The sequence below is a fragment of the Rhinopithecus roxellana genome, chromosome 19 (genome assembly GCF_007565055.1).
Source record: "Rhinopithecus roxellana isolate Shanxi Qingling chromosome 19, ASM756505v1, whole genome shotgun sequence".
Classification (NCBI taxonomy): domain Eukaryota; kingdom Metazoa; phylum Chordata; class Mammalia; order Primates; family Cercopithecidae; genus Rhinopithecus; species Rhinopithecus roxellana.
In genome coordinates, this window is record NC_044567.1 from 74680261 (window position 1) to 74705714 (window position 25454).

Consider the following 25454-nt stretch of genomic DNA (forward strand, 5'->3'; position numbering starts at 1 on the left):
CAAACCACCTACTCAGACACTGAAATGACACAAAAGCAGACTAACTGGATGAAAACCAATCAGGATAGTCCTCAACTATTTTTTCAATATCCTTTTAAGTTCTATGGTAACTAGATTTACCAGCAAGAGTTTTCTCGAGGAAAATGCTAAACACAAAGCACATGCTTACAATTCACCTGTAAGCACAAGGTAAGAATAATGGAGAAAGAACATAAAATACCTTCATATCTCAAAAGAGCTCTTTTTCCAGCAACTGGGGAAATAGCTGTTTGGGGCTTTTCCACATAAGACATAAATCATCGCTTTCGAATGTCAAAAATGTTTAATTTAGCCATTTGATAGGGAAAAAACTTAAATAGTTCACTTCACTGGACTGTTTTATTATGTAAAGGAAAACTATTTAAACTTTCCACCGTCCCTCCTGGTCAATGCTGGTGTCCACCCACATACTGTGTGGTCAGAGAGCCGTCTAAAGGAGTTACAGCAAACGGCAAAGGTATGTGTCTTCAGGCTGCTCCGTTTCTCAAAATAGAATCTTTTTTCTGCCCTCTACCAATCAGTTCCAGGAGTTATCTTCCATTCAGAAGAAGAAGGTGTATGACCACAAGCAAATTATTTAACATATCTATAGTCTTGGGTCTCAACTGTAAAATGGGGTATCATCATCATAAGGAAGATTTAAAGACACCAAACCTAAACCACCTAACATACACAAAGGTGTGATCAATAAATACTAATTCCTTTCTTTTCTTCCCTTTTTAAAAAAATAACTCCAACCACTTCCTAGATGTTATGTCTGCCCTAGCAAAATGTCCCTCCTCTACCCATCCAACTTTTCTTAAGACAAGGTCTCTGCTGCTCACGCTGGAGTGCAGTGGCACAATCTCGGTTCGCTGCAACCTCCACCTCCTAGGCTCAAAGCAATCCTCCTACCTCAGCCCCCCACGTAAGGTGGGACTATAGGCGCATGCCACCACACCTGGCTACTTTTTTTTTTTGTAGAGAAGGGGTTTTGCCTGTTACCCAGGCTGCTCTAGAGCACCTGGCCTCCCAAAGTGCTAGGATTACAGGAGAGAGGCACCACGCCCATATAACCCATCCAACTTCTACTCCACAAAAGAAAATGAGTAATAGGGTATTGTAGGCTTAAGGATGTATTTGGTTAAGATACACATGGCCATTATACCTTTCCTCAAAAAATACGTAATACCAAATTAATTTATAATAGTCTTTTTTTTTTTTTTTTTTTTTTTTTTTTTTTTTTGAGGCGAAGTCTCGCTCTGTCGCCCGGACTGGAGTGCAGTGGCCGGATCTCAGCTCACTGCAAGCTCCGCCTCCCGGGTTTGCGCCATTCTCCCGCCTCAGCCTCCCGAGTAGCTGGGACTACAGGCGCCCGCCACCTCGCCCGGCTAGTTTTTTTTTGTATTTTTAGTAGAGACGGGGTTTCACTGTGTTAGTCAGGATGGTCTCGATCTCCTGACCTCGTGATCCGCCCGTCTCGGCCTCCCAAAGTGCTGGGATTACAGGCTTGAGCCACCGCGCCCGGCCTATAATAGTCTTTTGAATATAAACATAAACGCCGTATTTTACATGATGGTTGGTGGACCTCTTTTCATCAATCAAATCTAATGAACAATCTGATTCTGTTTCCACTAAAAAAGCTAGTGTTTATGCCCAGGAGATAGGTAAAGAGCCTAGATTATTATATTGATCTCTTATTAGCTGTGTGTGACATTAAGTTACTTAAACTTTCAATTCCGCAGTTTGAGTCTGTAAAATTAAAATTATCTATCTCATTGTACTGTTGGAGGATTACATAAACTAAATTTGTAAAAAGCTCTTTATAACTAAAGAGCTAAAAACAATTCAACATATGTAGGCTATTATTTCTCTACCAGGATGTCTCAACTCTGTTGTCTGATTAGGCAAAGTTGGTTAAAAACGTTGTTTCCGGCAGGGCGCAGTGGCTCATGCCTGTAATCCCAGCACTTTGGGAGGCCGAGATGGGCGGATCACAAGGTCAGGAGATCGAGACCATCCTGGCTAACACGGTGAAACCCCGTCTCTACTAAAAAAAAATATAAAAAACTAGCCGGGCGAGGTGGTGGGCGCCTGTAGTCCCAGCTACTCGGGAGGCTGAGGCAGGAGAATGGCGTAAACCCAGGAGGCGGAGCTTGCAGTGAGCTGAGATCCGGCCACTGCACTCCAGCCTGGGCGACAGAGCCAGACTCCGTCTCAAGAAAAAAAAAAAAAAAAAAAGATTTCTTCTTATGTTTACTATATACTAAACCCCCTTGGTTTCAAATCTATATAAACTCAATGTTTTCTTTACATTGGATATGTAAGCATAATTTTCCTAGATGCACAATAGAAAACTGGAACAACATAATTCATTGGTAAACATGAAAGGACATGGCCTTAGGCACGAATTTCTACCCAGCTTGCAAAATAATCTAGTCCACTTTGGTCCATGTTTAGGGAGGCGGGGAAATGAATTAAAGTACCATCCATTTAAAATAGAATGTGGCCCCATGCTTTCCCTTTTCTAGTTAAATCTATTTGTTTTATCACACTGACAGAGCCTAATCGGGGGCTCTGCACAGGACACTCCAGGTATACCCAACAGATGAAAATATTTAAATAAAAATTAATGAATGCCTACCTCATCTGCTCCTTCTCCATCTTGACATATCCATCCAAAGTTACCCCTGCCAAACAAAAATCTGGGAATCACCCATGGCACCTCTTCCCTTTTGCTCACCACATGCAATCAGTCACAAGCCCTCATTACCCCTACTTCCAATAACCAATTACCTTAAATCTTTCCTGCCAAAAGCTGAGTCCACTATTCAGCTAACTGGTTAGCCTAAATTCACCTCTATTCCCCTTCTCCACACAAGCGGGGTCTGAAAAATACAAATCATGTAAGCCATGTCAATGGCTTCATAATAAAAATTTTAACTTTATGTAATCAACAAGGCCATCTGTATGATCTGGCAACTAGCTACCTCTCTGGTCTCACTTCTCGCTACTCATAAAATACACTAAACTTTGCTCTGTTCTTTGAGAGAGTCAAGCACCTTCCATTTCCAGGACCTTAGCATGTCCTGTTTCCTTAATCAGCAGCAAAGCCCCATTCCCTCTTATCCTTTGGGTCTCAGCTTATATGTCACTTCCTTCAGAAGACTCACCATCACATCTCCACCGCATGCTGACTAAATATATCCAATATGCACCCTCAGAGATCACTCAGAACTTTGTCCCTGTAGCACCCACAACAATCATAAATATATCATCATCCATGTAATTACCTGCTTAAATATTAATTTCTCTCTAGTCTATATTCCCTATGAGTGCAAGACAAGGATTGTATCTTTCTTACTCACCACTGTATCCCTAGCATCCCAGCATGTGTAGCAGGCATTCAATGTACATTTAATGAATGAATTAATCAAATCCAAACTCCTCCAATGAAGGTTTCAGGTCTCTGTACAGATCAGCTCCTCCCCCTGTTTATAGAAGATTATTTGGAAGCTGATTTCCTCATTGTTTTTATTTTTTGAGAGACAGGGTCTCACTTTGTTGCCCATGCTGGAGTTTAGTGGCACGATCATAGCTTACCCAAGCCTTGAACTCCTAGACTCAACCCATCGCACCCAGCCATTTCCTCATTTTTAACACTTGCTGGAACTTGTAAGGAATATGGAAAACTTCATTCTTAAGAGTCTAGTAAAGAACCTGGACTCTCACGAGCTATTAAGGTTATTTTGTAAACAGTACTGAAATGCTTCTGGTAACCTTTATCTACTGCTATAGTCAGCCAGGCTTGAAACTTCAATCACCTATGATGATCCCTCCCGTAACTGACCCCACACATCACAGTTATTAAGTCCCATTCAGTTCACCTCTACATCATTTCTGGAATTATCTCTTTTTCTTCTCACATTACATTGATCATCTGTACCTATACTACTACTGTCTTCAACATATCCCACTCCCACGGAGGCACCAAAGCCCTGTACCTTTCAACTTGTCTTCTCTGTGTGCCTTGTGCCTTCTGCCTATACTGACCTCTCAGAAGGTCACAACCAAAAGAAAACTGTCTATCAAAATATTTGCTATCCTTCAAGACTCATTTCTAACCTTACCTAGTACCAGACACTGTTCTAAACATTCATCTTTGTCTTACTAAGTTCTTCACTCCCTTCACTCTTTAAACTTCTTAAGGATAGAAACTTAGCTTACTCATCTGTTATCTCTTGTGTCTTACACATTTACTAAGTACTTATTATATGATTAACACTACCATAAAAGATTACGTTCACTTCAGAGAACAAAAACAACAATCACAAGGTAGCAGAAAACACTATAGCAACTCTATCTATGGTAAATGGGTAACCCCCAAATTCCTGATGCCTAAGTTCCTTTCTTCAGAATCCCACAACAAGCACTAAGAATAATTTTCACTACCTACGTATCTTCTCAGGAAAAAAAATGAGAAGGGCATAGAAGAAAAAAACACAAGTTCCTATTTCTGCCACCTGACGTCACATGCAGATTAGGAGAAAAGCCAAGGGGCATTAAATCAAAGGTGTTCAACAAATGAGAGTTTACTCAGCTGTGAAGTAAATTCTGTAAGAATACAATGAAATTATTCCCACATTTCTATCTCATACATCAAGAAATACAATAATCACTTTAATGGACGATGAAAAGTAAATAAACCAAAGAAATGAAGGTATTAAAAGAACCAAAGCTTTAAGTCACAAGTCAAGATATCTGTTTTGTTTCAAGTTATACCAGGGCTTTGCTAAGGCCTTTGCCTCAGCTTCCCCCAATGCAAAAAATGGTGATGAGAACAGTTCCATTCATGTTATTTAAAGATAAATAGTCACATTTCAAAGTAGTTTGAGACTTAAAGGTCACGTAGGTCAGCTCCCTCACTTTAATTAGAAAAATGGTTACATGGTTAGTCCTACAGCTAGTATTTAGCAGAGAAGGGTTTACCTGAGAAGACTTGGGTATCCTGGGTGATGTTTCTCTCAACCCACCACTCTATGAAATGCTAAAGAGTAGAAAAATGATAGCCAGGTGTTTGGTGCTCACCTGTGGTCCCAGCGACTCTGGAGGCTGAGGCAGGAAGACCACTTGAACCTGGGAAGCAGAGACTGCAATAAGCTGAGATCACACCTCTGAACTCCAGCTCGGGTGACAGAACGAGACTCTGTCTCAAATATATACATACATACAAACACACATAAAAAGTAAAAAATGACAAACCAAATTGATTGCCACTTTGGCAACATCATCTGTATGTTCTTAATAAATTCAAGTAAGAGTTACAATGTATTTTATTTATTTATTTATTTATTTATTTTTGAGACTGAGTCTCGCTGTTATCCATGCTGGAGTGCAGTGGCGCCATCTCAGCTTATTGCAGTAGCTGGGACTACAGGCACCCGCCACCACACCCGGCTAATTTTTTGTATTTTTAGTAGAGATGGGGTTTCACCGTGTTAGCCAGGATGGTCTCGATCCCCTGACCTCGTCATCCACCCGTCTCGGCCTGGTAATCCTAGCTACTCAGGAGGCTAAGGCAGCAGAATCGCTTGAACCCGGGAGGCAGAGGCTGCAGTGAGCCAAGATCACGCCACTGCATTCCAGCCTGGGCAACAAGAGCAAGACTTGGTATCAAAAGAAAAAAAAAAAATTTCCCCAAGGTGAGAAAACTCACTGCAATCAAGACCATCCAAAATTAAAATAAGCGCTTTAGTGTCACTGAACTGCATCTATAGTTTATTTTTATCCAATCTTGATCTGAAACAGACTTCAGGAGACTATTAGTCAAAACACAGGTTAGCATAAATTCAACCAGAAATAAAAACATGAAAATAGGGAAACAAAATGAAGCTATTAAAAAGGTACAACAAAAAGATCCACAAGCTTAGCGCTAAACTTCCAGATGTCAATAGGAAAACAGAAACCTAGTGAACAATTACAGCACCCAGGTAATAAAAACAGACTAAAAGCTTAGACAAACATACAATTATTCTTGGCTGCACAACTTTCTCCCTGAGGTCCTTATACAGAAGACATTGCAGAATACAGAGAATATCCTCAACAACATTTCAGTAATCACAATGAAATGTTTTACGAGGTTATTTTTATACTGAACTTCAAGATAAGCCTAGAGTAACAGTTGGGAGAAAAAAAAGAAAAAAAAAAAAAACTTCGAGGAGAGAGAAAAAAGGGGGGAAAAAAAGAAAAAACACACACACCTTAGGAAAGAGAGACCTACATAATGTGGTCCAGGTACCCAGAACACTGCTGATTTAAGAGCACAATAAAGAGAATTTCTAGAAAAAAAAATATTATTTTAACAACAAGTACTTACTAAATAGAAGTTTATAAGCACAGGGCCCAGAAACGAAAACCAAATTTAGCAAATATGGAATGGGTCCAGAAATTAAACAAAATTGCAGGGGAAAAAAAAAAAAACAACTCTAAGAGGGAAAAACAAAGAATATAAAAAAGAAGAGCAAGCACAACTCAGCAAGTACATTACATATATATGATAATTAAATGCTTTTATTTCTATATCTACAATTAAGAATTAAACATTAAGATATTTATGGAAGTATGCAGCTTCCTTCTTAATTCCATATTCAAGGAGATAAAGTTTAAATTCCTGTACCTTCCACAGTGATGACATATCATTGTTTAGTGACATCATATCAAACCCAAGATACTGCAGAATTTTCAAAGAAGCAGTTATATGTCCACCGTACCAAGGAAGGAAGATATGTGAAATATTTCATGAAGATTTTCCAAAAACAGTTTAAAACAAAAACAGCAAGAGTTTTAAACCAAACATAAAATCAGTCAACCATAAAAATTAATAAAAAAGAAACCCTCTCTGATCCGGCCACTGCACTCCAGCCCGGGCGATAGAGCGAGACTCCATCTCAAAAAAAAAAAAAAAAGAAACCCTCTCTAAAGTCTCATTTAGCAATATAGTTTACTGCCCAGTAATACAATGGTGAACATACAATTTGCTAAACATTCAACAACATACAAAAATTAATCATTCTATAGCTAGCATGTACCAACGACATAGAATGGATAACTGTTTCTCCTCTGGAAGTGGGAAAGAAAAAACAATTGAATTCTTAGTGAAGAAAGGGATTATAATTTCCACAGAACTATCCACTTGTAATTTAAGCAACATCATTTAAAAACAGCTCATTCCAACAGTCTCCTCTACTAAATATTTCCATCAGGGCTGCCTAGATGAAACCTAGCCCACCATATTATATCTTGGGCAAAAGAGTAAAATATAGACCGGCTGCTGGAAGGGAGCGCGGGGAGCTGAAATTCATCAGCTGGGTCAAGTTCCTGAAGAATTAACTAACTACATTCTAGGATTCATTTCTCAGCATCAAAGAACAACTTTTTCTTCTTCTTTTTAAATTAAAGCAATGCCTCCATTCTCATTGTCTGGCCAACTTCTGAAAACTTTTAAAATACTCAGAAGATCAACAAACGCTTGGCTAAATAAATACCAGCCTTAAGAGTCAACCCGGTGATCCTGCTCAGCAAGAACTTTAAAGTATTTATGCTTTACTGGTGGTTTTGGTTTACACAAAAAAAACTTTTTTTTTTTTTTTTTGTGATGGAGTTTCGCTCTTGTTGAGGCTGGAGTGCAATGGCACAATCTCAGCTCACCAAAACCTCCGCCTCTCAGGTTCAAGCGGTTCTCCTGCCTCAGCCTCCCGAGTAGCTGGGATTACAGGCATGTGCCACCAGGCCCAGCTAATTTTGTATTTTTAGTAGAGACGGGGTTTCTCCATGTTGGTCAAGCTGGTCTCGAACTCCCGACCTCAAGTGCTCCACCCACCTCAGCCTCCCAAACTGCTGGGATTACAGGCATGAGCCACCGTGCCCGGCCCTAAATACAATTACAATGTGCGAAAAGAGCATTTACTTCAGAGTACTTTCAGTACCCAAATTTTCTTTAATATGATCTAACACATGAAAATTCAACTTTTTAAAGTATCATTCAGTTGATTTAATTGCAAGAGGATTCAACTGATCCCAAAATGTTTCCTAAAAGCCATCCTTTGGCTGTTCTTATACACTTCACACCCTTCCAAACCATAAACCATTATGTGAGAAGAATGCGCAGAACTAAGTAGTAAATGAATAGACTTCAGGTTTTTTCAAGTCACTAAATTATCCTATAGAATAAGAACAAGTCTCTCAGCTATTTTTATTTCATTGGTTTGTAACACTTACCTACAACAGTACCACAACTCAGAAATGTTTTCAATGCAATGTATCCTGAGAACAATAAGCTTATAGAATCTAGGTGCTTTTCCGTTAAATACTCAAAATAAGTACATGCAATTTAAAATCCTTTAACTACAGTGTTTATTATACTTCTCAGCACAAAATATTTAACATTAACCAAGATATTTTTAAAGCAGTGATTTAAACAGCAAAGTTAGGGGGGATAAAGTTATGAATATTAGCAAGCTGAATTAAGCTACTAATCCATTTAAAGAAAGATGGGTTACAGAAGAAGCAAGTCTCTGAAACATATTTGCTTTAAATCTAAACACAGAAGTGAACTTGAGCACAGTGAACTAACAAATGATAATGGAACTAGGTCTACAAGGAAGAAATTCAGCAAAAATTATCCATTTCTTCCCTCAAAATAGAAAAAAAAAAGTTTCATTTCAGATACAATATGTTATCCATGCAGATAATATAAACAAAATTAGGAAACCAGAAAATTTAAAAATCACAGCTGTCTCAACAACCAAACACTCCAGTGAAAATCTTAGTCATCTTTTAATACAGTCAAGGAAACACCAATTCTTCCCACATATTCATCCTTTTCAGCCTTTTCTAGTAAGTCAGCCTCTAGCAAAGAGGAAATGAAAGAGGATCTACTAGTCAACTATCCTGCCCTTCTTTTCCAACTCCTCATACTACCTCTCAAGTCTGATATTCCTTAGTAGATAATGCACTTATTTAACATTTAAGTACGTTATAATATGGTACTGCTTTATCTAAGTACATAGATGCTGAATTGGGAGTGACAAGAGTGAAACGTCTCCGTCTCCACCATGCCAATTTGGAGCGCCACCCTTTAAGCTTATGTAAAATTGTTTCAAACCAACAGATTTAGAAAAACCAGTAAGACGAGGTGGGCAGATCATGAGGTCAGGAGTTCGAAGCCAGCCTGGTCGACATGGTGAAACTGTCTCCACTTAAAAAAAAAAAAAAAAGAAAGAAAGAAAGAAAAGAAAAAGATTAGCCTGACGTGATGACGGGTGCCTGTAATTACAGCAACTCAGGACACTGAGGCCCGAGAATCACCTGAACCCGGGAGCCAGAGGCTTCAGTGAGCTGAGATCGCACTACTGCGCTCCAGACTGGGTGACAGAGCGGAACTCAGTCTCCCAAAAAAAAAAAACAACAACAGTAAGAATTTATTCCACATACATTAATACATTTAACTCAGGTTAACAAATCTAATTAAAATGGGCTTCTTTTTAAATAGGAAGAGTGTCAGGTTGTGAAAGTGGACTGTACTTGGAGGCAATATATTAAACATTCTGAAGCATTTTCTAATTGTCAGTCCTTAAAATGTAAGAAAATCTCAAGTGTTAAAATTGAAGACTGGGTATACTCTCTCTGCTCAAAGTTCAATCAAAATCAACTGTAATTTCCTACAAAGGTAACTAGGTCAACTCAACATTTGTCCTTGCTTACTGGAAACAAGAAAATCTGAACAATCAGGCCATTAACTTGTCATGTCCTATATATAGTTTCAAAAGAAATCTAATTATTCACTCTTAAAGAGATACTAGTACAATTTTACACTCAGATGTCTCCTAGTTTTTTTTCTTAATAAGACTTCAAAAGGAAATTACCACCATTTAGACTACAACACAACACTACAGCAAAAATATCTTCCATTTCTTCACTAACATGTGTATGCACTCACCTACCTAACATCAGGGAAAAAAACAAATGGAACCTAGACACCTATGTACAAAGAATCACATTCTCTCCATAGTAGGGATTCATTCATTCTTCCCTGTGCCGACATTTCTGAAGAATGCTATCATGCATTAGGTCTACTCACAGGGGTACATGGCGCTGCTCGGGATCAGCTCTGGTCAGTTCTTCCTCTTCAATATCAGACTCCCCTCCTGAACTACTGTCAGTGACATCTGAATCAAATGCTTGTTCACTGCACCTCAAGTTAGCTATGCCACTAGCTGTAAATCTCTCCAGCTCTTCTGAAATTGAATCGCTTTTCAGAAAGTTGCTGAGTCCCTCTGAAGTGGTGGTCTCACTGGCAGCTTTTCTCAAGGCAGCTTCAGCCTTTCGAGTCAGCATCAACTGGCTCCGTGGTCTCAAGGATTCCAAGTTTGGCAGTTTGCTCAAAGTCTTCTCCAAAAATCCACCCAGCTGATGTTGTATATGTCTCTCGACCTGCTTGGCTTGCACAACCTGTAAGCGCTTTTGTAATCTGCGGGCACGGCTCTCAATGTCAGCCTGTCGCCGCAGTAAAGCTGTTATCCTTGTGTCAGAATCTAAAGCACTGAAAAGAATGGAAGACAGGGGAGACTTTTTACCCTCTAATTTGACACCCCCCAAGTTAGAGCTGGAGTCTATACCAGGTGATAACCTACTGCTTCCTTGAAGTGCTGGCTGTTCCATGGAATTGACAGAAGATTTGTTTGCAGTGCTATTATTGCTATATAAAGTTGTGTGTTCGACATCAAGGCTTCTATGTGGAAGAGTGCAATTGGTCATACCCCCCTTCAAGTCCCCAGATTCAGATCCTCCCACTTCACCCCCATGAAAAGCAGATGAAGTGAGAGCCCGTTTTCCCCCATTGAGGGAAGTGGAATTGTCATGATCAGAATGTGTTGAACTTTTAGTCAATTTCTTAGCCAACCCATTTACAGGTGCTTGTGGCAGAGCTGTTTGACCACTCGTATTCATGGTTCTAAGATTTTCTAAGGAAAACTCCAAAACTGGCTGTCTCCCCAACAGCTCAGCTCGGAGTTCATAGGACTGAGATAAGAGAGGATGAGATTTAAGGACTGTCTGCTTGCTGAAGACCCCTTGCAACTTCAAAGACTCCTTTGAGGGAACAGATGTTACATCAGAGCAGAGATAAGATGCCACCAGTGGCTGCAGCTTTCCCAAGTCTTCCTTCGTAGAATTATTTCGGAAATCTAGGCTGGGATCCTCTGCAGCAATGGCTTTTCTTTTGGTTCCGTTGGCAGCAATAAGGATGTTGGCGTTGCCGTTATTTTCGGCACTGCCAGGGGACAAGGTAGAGGATGGGGGAGCCAGTTTGAACCGGATATGGTGTGCTTCAGCTGCTGCGTCAGTGAGAGCGGGCGCCATCGCAGCCATTCAGCACAGAGAGACAGGAAGTCCAGCCTCTCCCGATGCCGAGGCAGAGGCCGAGGCCAGCTCCACGGCCCCTTACTGCCTCCCCAGAGAACAGACTAGAAGAGAAAGGAGAAAAGAATGTTAGAAATACAACCACATTTAAAAACACATACATTTTTAACAAAAGCACTACTTGAGGCTGTTGTCTAAACTGCCTCCAGAAACAAAACACTCTGGAGCTAATTGTACCAGTTATTCGAGAGACCCAAATATCTTTCAACTGAGAGAAAGGGGGAGGCAAAATCCCCGCACAAGAGAAAGAATTGCACCCTTCTTATCATTTGTTACTACAGACTGAAAGTTGACAAAACACAAGTTCGATTTGGAGAAAATCACAGATTGTTAAAATTAAATCATCTACATTAAAAAAAACCTTTTTGTTGAAATAAATGGATTTAAAGCAAGACACATCAAACTAAACAATAATTAAACAGAAAAAATTAGTAAGGAATTCCCGTGTTCACTAAAAAAAGTATGCCAAATATCACAGGTCTGTGCATTTCTCTGGCCAGGGAATCCAGTTTTCATCAGCTTCTCACTTCACTAGAAGTACAGATTATACTACAAAGCTAACGGTACCTCATCTGTAATACCAACTTGTTTCATCAGTTTTCTTTTCTTTCAGATCAAAGTGCTCATCAGCATCTTCTCTACTGGCTTCTTCCTTTCAGCCTAGGAATTTACTTAAGTATCTTCTGTCCTCAGTACAGCCTCTCTCTCATATTTAATTGCCCAACATCTCTCTTTCCCTTTACCCCAAAACTTCTCTAAAGAATTGTATAAATAACTGTCTCTGCACTCTTCACTCTTCCATAATCTGGATTTCATCCCCTACTGCTCTGGCAAAGGTCACCAGTAATCTTATTACCAAATCCCATGGTCAAGGCTCAGTCCCCATTCTATCTGACTTCTCTGAAGCACTGGACAAAACCGATATCCTTCTAATTCTTTCCTGATGTCCTTGTACTATCATCCTCTTCTCTTCCTCCTGGACCCTTAAATGTTGGTGCTGCACAAGGTCTCTTCTGCCCTCTTCTCTCTCAAAAACCACTAATATGGTGAGGTTACCTAACCCTAAGAAAAACTTCTGAGCTGCACTAATATTAAGATTCCCATACCTCTATGTTCCTCAAGCCCCCTGAAGCTCAGAATTCACTTCCTCCTTCCAGCACACTATTCCGCATCCTGTTTCATTCTCTTAGGTAATGGCACTGCTTTTATTTAGTAACCAAGCTAAAAATCCCAGTCATTTGCCTCTGTTTGATCCCCCCCTTGATCTATGTGGTCTGGGAGTCAAAGGAAACATACGTATAGAACTAAGCCAGTTTTCTTTAAAGTGTGGTCTCTGGACTTCTGGGGATCTCACAGACTATTTTGGAGGTTCGTGAAATCAAAGGTATTTTCATAGAAATACTAGAATATTATCTGCCTTTTTCACTGTGTTGACATTTGCAATCAGAACACAAAAACAAAGGTGAACAAAACTGCTGGCACATTATTAGCACAAATCAAGGCAGAGGCACCAAACTATAGCAACAGTCATTACATTCTGCACTCAGCTTTTTTTTTTTTAAGGGAGTTCCACTTAAGATGTCCTTGATGAAGCAGCAAAAATTATTAATTATCTTGAGCCTTTCGTGCATTTTTAAAAAGTATTTTTTGTGATGAAAGGGAAAGTACGCATAAAGCACTCTGCTGCCTTATGAATTCTCAGGAAAAAGTACAGTACAACTGAGTTGCAAAATGAATTAGAGCTTTGCTCATGGAACACTATTTTTACTTGGCAGAACTACTGACAAACTGATTATCTGAAACCTGCTTCACTAGCAGACATTTTCTTGCAAATGAACAAAGTGAACTTGTCACTTCAAGGAAAACCGATGATGATATATTTGCTGCCAATAATAAAATCTGATTTTTTAAAGCAAAGATTAGTGTTTTTGAAAACTGTATCAACAATCATGAACTTAAACATTTTCCCAAGATTTTATTTGGGGTGTGTGTGTGTGTGTGTGTGTGTGTGTGTGTGTGTGTGACGGAGTCTCGCTCTGCCGCCACGCTGGAGTGCAGTGGTGCGATCTCAGCTCACTGCAACCTCTGCCTCCCGGGTTCAAGTGATTCTCCTGCCTCAGCCTCCCGAGTAGCTGGGACTACAGGTGTGCGCCACCACGCCCGGCTATTTTTTGTATTTTCAGCAGAGACAGGGTTTCACCATTTTGGCCAGGATGGTCGTAATCTCTTGGCCTCGTGATCTGCCCACCTCGGCCTTCCAAAGTGCTGGGATTATAGGTGTGAGCTGCTGCAATCGGACTTTCCCAGTATTTTAAAAGCCATCTCTGATTTGACAGACTTGTGACGATATTAATGAATGTGAATTTTTGATTCCATATAATGTAATGTGTAACATTTGGAAGATCTGCATAACCCAGTGAACAATAAAATGTCCAGTGAATGTTTAAGTGCAAGACAGATCATTTATTTGTTGCTGTTATTTTCAAACAGGGTCTAGCTCTGTCACCCAGGCTAGAGCGCAGGGGCACAATCGTGACTCACTGAAACCTCAACCTCCTGGGCTCAAGTGATCCTCCTGCTTCAGCCTCCAAGTAGCTGGGACTATAGGTGCTTGCCACCATGCCCGGCTAATTTATTGAATTTTTGTAGAGATGGAGTCTCACTATGTTGCCCAGGCTGGTATCAAACTCCCGGCTACAGCCTCCCAAACTCCTGGGATTACAGGCATGAGCCGCCATGCCCAGCCTGAATTACTTATTAAATATTTTTTAAATTTCTCAAAGTTTCTAAGAAAAACAAGTTATATGCTGTTCTCAGTAAATTTTAAGAGTGAAAAAAGGGTCCAGAGACCAAAATGCTTGTTAAATCACTGGACTAAGCACCCCCATTCCCTACCCCAAATGAGTGCAATCTCCAATTTAGTCATAAATGTTTATCTTTGGAGCAATACCAACATGGGATGGTAGGCCCTATAGTACTATAGTAAGCTCCTTTATAGTATGACAATTTGAATCATTAACATAAAAGTACTCAAATAAATGCTGAGAAAACATTATTCATAAAAGCACCAATACACGTATGGGTCAAATCTGTCTTTTCCTGTCTGTTTCTTTTTTTTTTGTTTTTTTTTTGAGATGTAGTCTCGCTCTGTTGCCCAGGCTGGAGTGCAGTGGCACAATCTTGGATCACTGCAACCTCCGCCTCCTGGGTTCGAGTGATTCTCCTGCTTCAGCCTCCCGAGTAGCTAGGACTTCAGGCACTTCAGGCATGTGTCACCATGCCCGGGTAATTTTTGTATTTTTAATGGAGATGGAGTTTCACCATGTTGGTTAGGTGGGTCTCGAACTCCTGACCTCAGGTGATCCACTTGCCTCAGCATCCCAAAATGCTAGGATTACAGGTGTGAGCCACTGTGCCTGGCCTCATATAATTATTAATACCATAAGTTTCCTGTCCCAGGGTTGTATTTTAACCAACATTCTATAAAAGAACTAGATTTTCAGGGCTTATGGAGTTTTCTCCTGTGGGCTTTCTGGCATATGGCATTCTGTGTGGCATAAACTATTCTATGTTGTCTTTTCTCATTTCTAATTTTAAATATAATACTAATTCCTAATATATTATTAAACACTGTATTACAGACCAGTCAAGCTGGACAAATATAGTTGTTCAAAATATTTTGAGTCAGTTTTATAATATGCAAAGGGTTTTTCCCATGGACAAACAAAAATCACTATCAGATATTTGCTTTCAGTCTCCTCCTCTTTTGAATGTCAATATGTAGTTGATATAAGCAATGCAAGGAGGCATATTATTGGTGCCAGATGATTAATACAACATTTGAAGAGTAGTTGTACCCTACTGCCTGACAGCACTACAGTAAGACTTAGCAATGGCAGGAAACAGTTTCCCTCTGAGGACCCAGGCAAGGGCTCAGACATGCTTTATGACTTACATAAAACTTAGGAAAACCCAGGCTTACTCCAGCACAAATGAAAAAGGAGGTCATAACTAACATCACACCACAGACGGTGCTTAAGTAGTCAACTGCTCAAAGTTATTCTGAAATTATTCAAATCTTTAAAGCTTACAAGTTTAAGAAAAATGCCAGCTTAAATCCCATCTACTCTGGCTGAGCGCAGTGGCTCACACCTGTAATCCCAGCATTTTGGGAGGCCAACACAGGCGGATCACCTGAGGTCAGGAGTTCAAGACCAGCCTGGTCAACATGGTGAAACCCTGTCTCTACTAAAAACACAAAAATTAGCTGAGTGTGGCGGCCAGCGCCTGTAATCCCAGCTACTCAGGAAGCTGAGACATGAGAATCGCTTGAACCCAAGCGGCAGAGGTTGCAATGAGTCAAGACTGCACCACTGCACTCCAGCCAGGGCAACAAGAGCAAGACTCCATCTTAAATAAATAAATAAATATAAATCCCATCTACTCCAAGACTTCTCTGAAATGATGTCTATGAACTCAACATTAACATATACACTTCAAAGGCAATAGTTTATTTGATTTGCACCTTCTCCTTGGTTTCAATATCACCACAGGATACACAGCATAGTACAGTTACTAAAACAATCATCTAAATAAGGGGGTGGGGGAGGGAAGAGTGCAGAGCAGAGGAAAAAGTTATCACTTTTTCAGAAGAAATTCCCATTCCTAACTCCTAAATCTTGAGATTTCTATACCAAAGAAATACCATCGTGAAAGAAAAAAAAAGAAGACAACTCCTGATCCCTCTCCCTTTATTGACTTGAAATACTAGCTGAGATTCAACATTACCCCCAAAGATATTCATAAGAGGAGCACTGGCTCACGTGAGTGATATCTCAGTTCCCATCCTGGCTCCATCTCCTGTAGGTTACTTAACTATTTCGTTCTTTAAGTTTCCTCATCTACAAGTAACACAGCCTTTCCCACAAGGATGCCATCATGACGAAATAAAATACTTTCAATTACTTGGCCATGTACCGGGTGCAACCACCCAGTATTATTTGCACCGTTATTACACTGGAAACAAAAACTAACATAGAAGGAATACATTTCCATGGCTTTTTAACGCACAGGAAAAATGCACCTAGTTGGCAATTAGCTACAATTGCCATAAACCATCACCTAAGTTTAGTACTTTCCTCTTTTCCCTGTTATGTCTAGACTTACTTTTAATATTTCATATTGTTGTTTATAATAAAAAGAAAACTGAACACCAAAAACTCAGTTAAATTATTAAATATTCATACAATGGAATACTGTGCAACCATAAGTGTTGCAGAGCTATATTTACTAACATGGAAAAGTGCTTGTTTCATTATTAAATGAAAAAAGTTATAAAACAAAACACAGTATCATCTCAATTTTGCTTTAAAAAGTCATTGGTAAGATTCTTGTCTTTTGTTTCTTGGCTTATGTAAAGTCTCCACCATAAACATGTATTAACTTGTACAATAAAATGGAGAGAAACAAAAAGAAAATAATGGAAATGCTTAAAGAGCCAAAAATTCCAAGTAAAACAAAATCACAGTAACATTCTTTTTTTTTTTTTGAGACGGAGTCTTGCTCTGTCGCCCAGGCTGGAGTGCAGTGGCACAATCTCAGCTTACTGCCAAGCTCCACCTCCCGGGTTCACACCATTCTCCTGCCTCAGCCTCCCGAGTAGCTGGAACTACAGGTGCCCGCCACCATGCCCGGCTAATTTTTTGTATTTTTCGTACAGACAGGGTTTCACCGTGTTAGCCAGGATGGTCTCGATCTCCTGACCTCCTGATCTGCCCAAAAGTGCTTGGATTACAAGCATGAGCCACCACGCCCAGCCTATAGTAACATTCTTCAGTTCAATATACAGAGCAAAACAATGATTCCTATCCCACCTGACACCTACAAAATCCAAAAAGCTTCAATCTTCAACAATGTAAAGCAGGGAAAGACTGTCAAATTTAAGCAGTTCTTAGAGAAGCAAGCTCAGGGCTAAAGGAAAAAAAATTACACACACACACACAAAAAAAAAGGAAGCAGTTCTACACAAACAGCACAACAGCCTATTTGATAAATCACCTTTCTCCAAAGAATACAAAGCATTAAAGCTATAATTAACTGATTAATCCTCATAACGACCTGGGCAGTACAATTAGGGCTGAGATTGTAATTTCTAATTTACCAGTGGGGATAAAGTCAGTCTGTACATTCAGAATAAAAATTCAAGCCCCAAATATCCCAATTTTTAGTTCATTCAGTTAGTACACTATAATCTGACAAACAAATACAGATGGAGCTGCTACACCTGCTGTCACTCACACAAATTGAGATTCTGCAGTAAGCTTGTACAGATAAAAGAAAAGGCTACCTATTGAAGGTCATTTAGCCATAAAAGGTTGGGCTAGATCATCAATAGTTTCTCTCACTTTCAAGGAAGTATTTTAGGGTCTGGAAGATGTTAAATGCACTCAGTAAGCAAACACATTTCAGAAAAACTTCCCAGATGGAGACTCACACTGTACTGCATCATACTGAATACGCAAATGTTTACCTTTACCAAACTTATTTAACTAGCACCTTTTCCCATTACATCTATTAATATCATGCAAAACGTCACTGTGGGAAATACAAGTTGGGATAAAGTTCAAATATGTGACCTCTAGGATCCCTTCCTATGTTAATTCTATTATTCTAAATTGCACTATCGGTCCAAGGACAAACTTCTACCTAACACAAGTGGCACTTGTGAACCAAAAACATTCTTCTAGGATAGAGTTTCTCAACCTCAGCACTACTGACATCTCACGACGAGTAATCTATTACGGGGGCTATCCCGGCAGTAGCATGTTTAGCAACATCTCTGGTTTCCACCTGCTAGATGCTAGTAGTACCCTTCTGAAAATTACGACAATTAAAAATGTCTCCAGACATGTCAAATACGGGAGTTGGGGGGGTTCAACATCACACCTCCGAATAGAGAACCATATCCTAGAGATAAAGATTATACACACACATCTATATAGTCTTTCAAAAGCAAAACGTATCCAGCTGCTTCAAATACAGTAAGTCAGAACTAACTACACACCCACAAATGAAAACCTCATTTATTCCCGGGAAATTCCCAAGACAAGACTCCAAGATACACAAGAATAACCTGGAAGCATCCACCTTGAAAAAATATTAAGCTGCAGAGAACAAAAGGGAAGGGATAGGTCATCTGCTTGGCCAACAAGACAAGTGTTACAACCGCACTTGCACTGAAAACAAAAGCAAAAATCCGACGGGGAAGAAAAGTGTGCCCATAATGTGGCTTCTACTAACCTGTTCCTTCACCATTACCTCATTACTCTACACAAAGGAAGGAAAGAAACAGGAGGAAGGATGATTAGGGAAGTGTCCATGAAGTTGCTGCAATTTTAGCTGAGACTTGAAAATTAGCTAAAATGTCATTATGTAAAAGGCTAGGACAAGAGAATGGTAATGTGCCATTCTAGGGAAAGGAAGTGGCATAAGAAAAGGCAAGGCTGTGTGGGAAAAGGCAACATTCTGAAGGTTAAAAGAACAATTTGGGCCAGGCGCGGTGGCTCATGCCTGTAATCCCAGGACTTTGGAAGGCCGAGGCAGGTAGATCACCTGAGATCAGGAGACCAGCCTGGCCAACATGGCGAAACCCCGTCTCTACTAAAATTACCAAAAATTAGTCGAGTGTGGTGGTGGGTGCCTGTACTCCCAGCTACTTGGAAGGCTGAGGCAGGAGAATTGCCTGAACCCAGGAGGCGGAGGTTGCAGTGAGCCAAGATCGCGCCACTGCACTCCAGCCTGGGTAACAAGAGTGAGACTCCATCTCAAAAAATTAAAATTAAAAAATTAACAATTTGCTTAAAATATAAAGCATATTTTTAATAGAGGAAGCAGTAGAAAGAAGGTGGAAAGGCAGTTTGAAGCCAGATCCTTAATGGACAGCCTTAAATAGCCTTAATTCAGACTTAAAGACAGTAGAGGGGCCAGGTGCAGTGGCTCACACCTGCAATCCCAGCACTTTGGGAGGTCGAGGCAGGTGGATCCCCTGAGGTCAGGAGGTCGAAACCAGACTGGCCAACATGGTGAAACCCTGTCTCTACTAAAAATACAAAAAAATTAACTGGGTGTGGTGCCGGGCACCTGTAATCCCAGCTGCTCGGGAGGCTGTGGTAGGAGAATCGCTTGAACCCAGGAGGTGGAGGTCGCAGTGAGCCAAGATCACGCCATGGCACTCCAGCCTGGGTGACAAAAGTAAGACTCCATCTCAAAAAAATAAACAATAAAAACAAAAATAAAATAAATTAGCCGGGCATGGTGGCAGGTGCCTGTAGTCCCAGCTACTAGGGAGGCTGAGGCATGAGAACCACCTGAACCGGGTGGGGGGGGAGGCTGCAATGAGCTGAAATTGAACCTCTGCATTTCAGCCAGGGTGACAAAGAGAGGCTCTGTCTCAAAAACAAACAAACAAAAAAGGACAGCAGAGGCCAGGTGCAGTGGCTCAGGCATGTAATCCCAGCACTCTGGGAGGCCAAGTCAAGAGGATTGCTTGAGGCCAGGAGTTTGAGACGAGTCTGGTCAACATAGCAAGATTGAGGCTCTGAAAAATAAAAATTACATATATACACACACATATACATATATATGTGTGTGTGTGTATATATATATATAAAATAATGACAGCAGAATATCATTAAACATTTTTTAAATGGGAGTGAAACATCAGAGTGTGCTTTAGAGAGACCAGTTGGGTAGGATGGATTAAACGTAAGGAAAAAAAACATCTACAGACGGCAAAGACCAATAAAGAAGCTACCACAATAATCCAGATAAGATGCAATGACAACTTCAACCAGAATATAATAGTCAGAGTCTCTACCAAAGCTTAAATCCAGAAATGTGAAGGGGCCAAAGTCTAACAAAAAGGCCAAATACATGACAAACAAAAATGTGATGGCTTACAAAGAATGGAAAGAAACCTCTCTTTTCCTTCATAACTTCGTCTCCTTTGTGATGAAATCCTTCGTTTTTCACTTCTTTTTTTATTTTTGAGATGGAGTCTCGCTCTGTCGCCCGGGCTGGAGTGGAGTGGCCAGATCTCAGCTCACTGCAAGCTCCGCCTCCCGGGTACCCGCCATTCTCCTGCCTCAGCCTCCCGAGTAGCTGGGACTACAGGCGCCCGCCTCGACGCCCAGCTAGTTTTTTGTACTTTTTTTTAGTAGAGACGGAGTTTCACCATATTAGCCAGGATGGTCTCGATCTCCTGACCTCGTGATCCGCCCGTCTCGGCCTCCCAAAGCGCTGGGATTACAGGCTTGAGCCACCGCGCCCAGCCTTTTGTGTTTTTTTAGTAGAGACGGGGTTTCACCGTGTTAGCCAGGATGGTCTCGATCTCCTGACCTCGTGATCCGCCCGTCTCGGCCTCCCAAAGTGCTGGGATTACAGGCTCGAGCCACCGCGCCCAGCCAAGTGTAAGATTTTACTAAGAAGAGAAAGAGGAGGAAACACGAATCAAAAAATTGACACAATCAAAATAACGGGAAAGACGTGAGGCATGATCCATAGAACAACTTGCATGAATCGGGTGGTGTATGTACAGCTTCTGAAGAGAAAGAGAGGAAAAGAACAGCTACACATTGATCTGTGATGAAGTACTACAAGCTACATTATGGAATGTACTGCAAAGTATTTACTTTACACATAAACAAAAGTAGATTTGTTGTGAAATACAATGGGGAAGGAGAGACAAAAATTTTACTATAAAGCAAAGAGATAATGTGTGTCACCCCATAAGACCATCATCAATCTCCTTGGCCAACAGGACTTCTTAACTGAAAAAGCTTTTTATTACTAGTCATTCCTGAGTGCAGGACAGGTTATTACAAATGTTGTTCACTAACATTAATTAGCCTTTTACTATGTCAACTACTATGCTAATACCTTACATATACTCTCTTATTTAATCCTCACAATCACAATGTTCGGTAAGTACTACTGTCCTCATTTTATAGATGCTCAAAGAAGTTAAGTAATTTGCCCATGATCACGCAACTACGAAGTTGCAGGAGCAGGATCCATAATGCTAAAGCCGACGCTTTTAACTACTACACTAGATAGTTTAAGGCTTAAACTGAAAGGATCTCAACTGCCTGACAGTCAAATTCTGAATTTTAGTCTTTAGAGGAAAGTCAAAGGACACCAACTACCTACTGAGTATCTCCAATAAATATTAAAATGCCTAGAGTATTCAAAGCACCACAGTAAGTACATACAAGGATGACAAGCAGCAGTAAAGACAGACACTACTGTGTGATTTGGGGGCGGGGGGACAATCCTCATACAGGCTGAGAAGTAGGCGGAGTCAGAAAAGGCTTTTCAGAAAAAAGAACATCTAGGCTGAAACCTAAAGAATGAGTAGGAGTTGGGTGCAATGGCGGGCGCCCGTACTCCCAGTTACTCAGGAGGCAGGAGGATGGCTTCAGCCAAGGAGTTCAAGGCCAGCCTAGGCAACATAGCCCCCATGAAAAAAGCCACCCAAACAAAAACACTTTTTTTTTTTAAGTAAATGATGGCCAAGCATGGTGGCTCACACTTGGGAGGCCAAGGCAGGAGGATTGCCTGAGCCCACGAGGACTAGTCTGAGACCAGCCTAGACAACATACTGAGACCCAGTCTCTAACAAAATAATAATTAGTTGGGCATAGCAGGAGGGTCACTTGAGCCTGGCGAGTGGAGGCTGCAGTGAGCTGTGATCACGCCACTGCACTCCAGCCTGGGTTACAGAGCAAGATTCTGTTTCAAAAGAAGGAAAAGAGGAGAGGTGAGAGAAGAGGGGAGAGGGGAGAGGGAGAGAGAGAAGAGAGGGGAGAGGAGAGGAGAGAAGAAAGGACGGAAAGGAGGAGGGAGGGAGGGAAGGAGTATAGGAACGGAGGCAGGAGGGCCGGGAAAGGTGGCTCACGCCTGTAATTCCAGCACTTTGGGAGGCCAAGGCAGGCAGATTACTTGAGGTCAGGAGTTCCAGAACAGCCAGGCCAACACAGCGAAACTCCATCTCTACTATAATAAAAATAGAAACAATTAGCCGGGTGTGGTACTGCATGCCTGTAATCCCAGCTATTCAGAAGGCTGAGGTATGAGAATCACTTGAATCCGGGAGGCAGAGGCTGCAGTGAGCTGAGATCACACCACTGCACTCCAGCTTGGGTGATAGAATGAGACTGTCTCCAAAAAAAAAAAAAGAAAGAAATGAGTAGAATTCAGCATTGCCTATACAACTACTTCAAGCATACCATATTCAAAACCCATTCCCCGCCCCAACACCAAATCTAAAACTTCCTCCTGCTCCTCAACATTGTCTATGTGAGTGAATCATGACCTCAAATCACCAACTTACCTTTTACCATAAATATTTAATTTAAACATCTACTAAATGCCAGATACAAGATAGTGAAATATAGATTAGGTGTGAAGGTAGCCTTGATTGATACAGTACTGTATTTCACCTGAAGGGGTCAAGGAAGGCTTCTAGAAAAGATAACACACTAACTGAATTTTGAAGGGTGAGTTGGTGCACAGAGGGTGAGAGTTGGCAACACACAGAATGACAGGCACATTCATTCCATCCTTAGTGCCACTGCCCTAGTGCAGAACCTCATTGTGTACTACAGTAATTGAGGTAGTAATAATCTCCCAACTATTCTTCCTTCTTCCTGTCTAAGCAAGCCTATCTAATCTAGCGTACACTAACCAAAATGATCATTAGAAAGGGAAGAAAAAAAGAAAGGAGGGAGTAAACCTAAATCTAATCGTTTAAAATCATTCACTGACTCTAGAGTAAGGATGAGTCCAAATTCCCCACACACCATTATCTGCCCCCTTTTTACAATCGACCTCATCTCCAGCCTGTCCTCACTACAGCCACGTGAAACGTCCTTTCCCTGGCTCTTCTATGCCCCTGCACCTTTACTCATGCTACTCTTTCAAGGTTCAGCTCAAGGTTACACGCTCTTTCAAGTATTCCCCATTACTCCCAGGTTGAGGTGGGGTCCCTCCCTCTAGGCTCTTACTGCACTCCCATGACACCCTGGCTATTGCTCATGGTACAATATAAACTCACAAATTTGCCATCTTTCTTCCCTACACTATGTACTTTTTTTTTTTTTTTTTTGAGACACAGCCTCTCATTGTCACCAGGGCTGGAGTGCAGTGGCACAATCTCGGCTCACTGCTACCTCCGCCTCCTGAGTTTAAGCAATTCTTCTGCCTCAGCCTCGCGAGTAGCTAGGATTACAGGCACCCACCACCACATCCAGCTAATTTTTTGTATTTTTCAGTAGAAACAGGGTTTCACCATGTTGGCCGGGCTGGTCTCAAAGTCCCGACCTCGTGATTCGCCAGACTCGGCCTCCCACAGTGCTAGGATTACAGGCATGAGCCACCGCGCCTGTCCAACTATGTACTTCTTAAAAAGGAGGGTTATAGCTTGTTTTATCTCTGTCCCCTACATGCAGCACAATGCCTGGCAAACAGCGGACCAACACACACTAAGCAACCTGAGCATTCTATACTAAACCCATCAGATGAAGATCCATTAGGATGTTAATGGGGATGTCTGAAGTGATCAACCACCTAACAAGAACAGGCATCAGCTGAACCTAGGACAGACTTCACCCACCACAAGTTCCAGTTATTTACTTGACCAAGCACCTGTACCCAGACTGGGAAACTTTTTAATTACACTTTTTAAGCTATTATTAAATTTGGTTACATAGTATTATAAAGGTAATAGCCATCAAAATCACAAATGTAAATGCTCAAACTTTTACCCAGCAACTGCACTTCTAGAAATCTATCCAACAGAAATATTCTCATAGGTACTCAAAGATGTATACACAATGCTTTCACTTAAGAACTGTGATGCAAAAAACAAAAACCTTATTAAAAAGATCAAGCCATATAACAAGTATGATCCCATTAAATATACATACATGGATAGGCTGGGCACCATGGCTCATGCCTGTAATACCAGCTACTCTAGAAGCCAAGGTGGGAGGACTGCCTGGGTCCAGGAGTCCAAGACCAGCCTGGGCAACATAGCAAGATACTATCTCAAGAAAACATTTTTTTCTGAAGGATGTGTATATATCAAACTATTAATGGTGTTTATCCTATTTCTGTGCTACGACTGAATTCAAATTTCCTACCAGTCTTTAGCTCACAAAAGACAAAGAGAAGAAAAAATTATACTTTTTATCGTATCTCTTTCCAACAAGCCTTAATAGTTGTTGTAAGTGCTCTTGAACAATCCTAAAATCAGCAACTTCTTGAAGATTTTAAGAATTCTAAAGGAGGCCGGGCGTGGTGGCTGACGCCTATAATCCCAGCACTTTGGGAGGCCGAGGCGGGTGGATCACAAGGTCAGATCGAGATCATCCTGGCTAACACGGTGAAAACCCGTCTCTACTAAAAATACAAAAAAAAAAAAGAAATTAGCTGGGCGTGGTGCTGGACGCCTGTACTCCCAGCTCCTCGGTAGGCTGAGGCAGGAAAATGGCGTGAACCTGGGAGGCGGAGCTTGCAGTGAGCCGAGATGGCACCACTGCACTCCAGCCTGGGGGACAGAGCAAGACTCCATCTCAAAAAAAAAAGAATTCTAAAGGTCCATGGCCAAATTCCTGAGTTCCCACTGAAACCTACCTTATCCCTTTAGAGAAAAGTCAATTAATGACTTTTAAAGTACATTTTTCCAATGTCAATAAAACGTTAAGTCTTACATGTTAATGTTAATACTTATACCCATTTTTCATTCTCTTGGGAGGCAAGGGGTAAGGAGTAAATCACTAAGTGCAAAAAAAAAATACAGTCCAATTTTTTGCAGACATGCTTAAGGTCTTCAAAGAGCTTCAGCAATTCTCCTGCCTCAGCCTTGAGTAGCTGGGACTACGGGCATGCACCACCATATC

The 25454-nt window shown here is 41.0% G+C and overlaps 1 protein-coding gene across 12 annotated transcripts in view; it reads right to left on the reverse strand.

Annotated features, from left to right (window-relative positions):
- The window catches only part of KANSL1 (KAT8 regulatory NSL complex subunit 1), a 198489-nt gene that overhangs the window by 134622 nt on the left and 38413 nt on the right, over positions 1-25454 (reverse strand). For 7 of the 12 annotated variants that reach the window (XM_030923033.1, XM_030923034.1, XM_030923036.1 and 4 more), the window contains 2 exons: positions 10157-11540; positions 5107-5154 (listed from right to left, as the gene is read on the reverse strand). In XM_030923033.1, the coding sequence (XP_030778893.1) occupies positions 5107-5154; positions 10157-11445 (1337 nt within the window). In that variant the 5' untranslated portion in view covers positions 11446-11540. The remainder of the gene's footprint in view (positions 1-5106; positions 5155-10156; positions 11541-25454) is intronic. The other 5 variants (XM_030923044.1, XM_030923040.1, XM_030923038.1 and 2 more) reach the window with 1 other exon arrangement.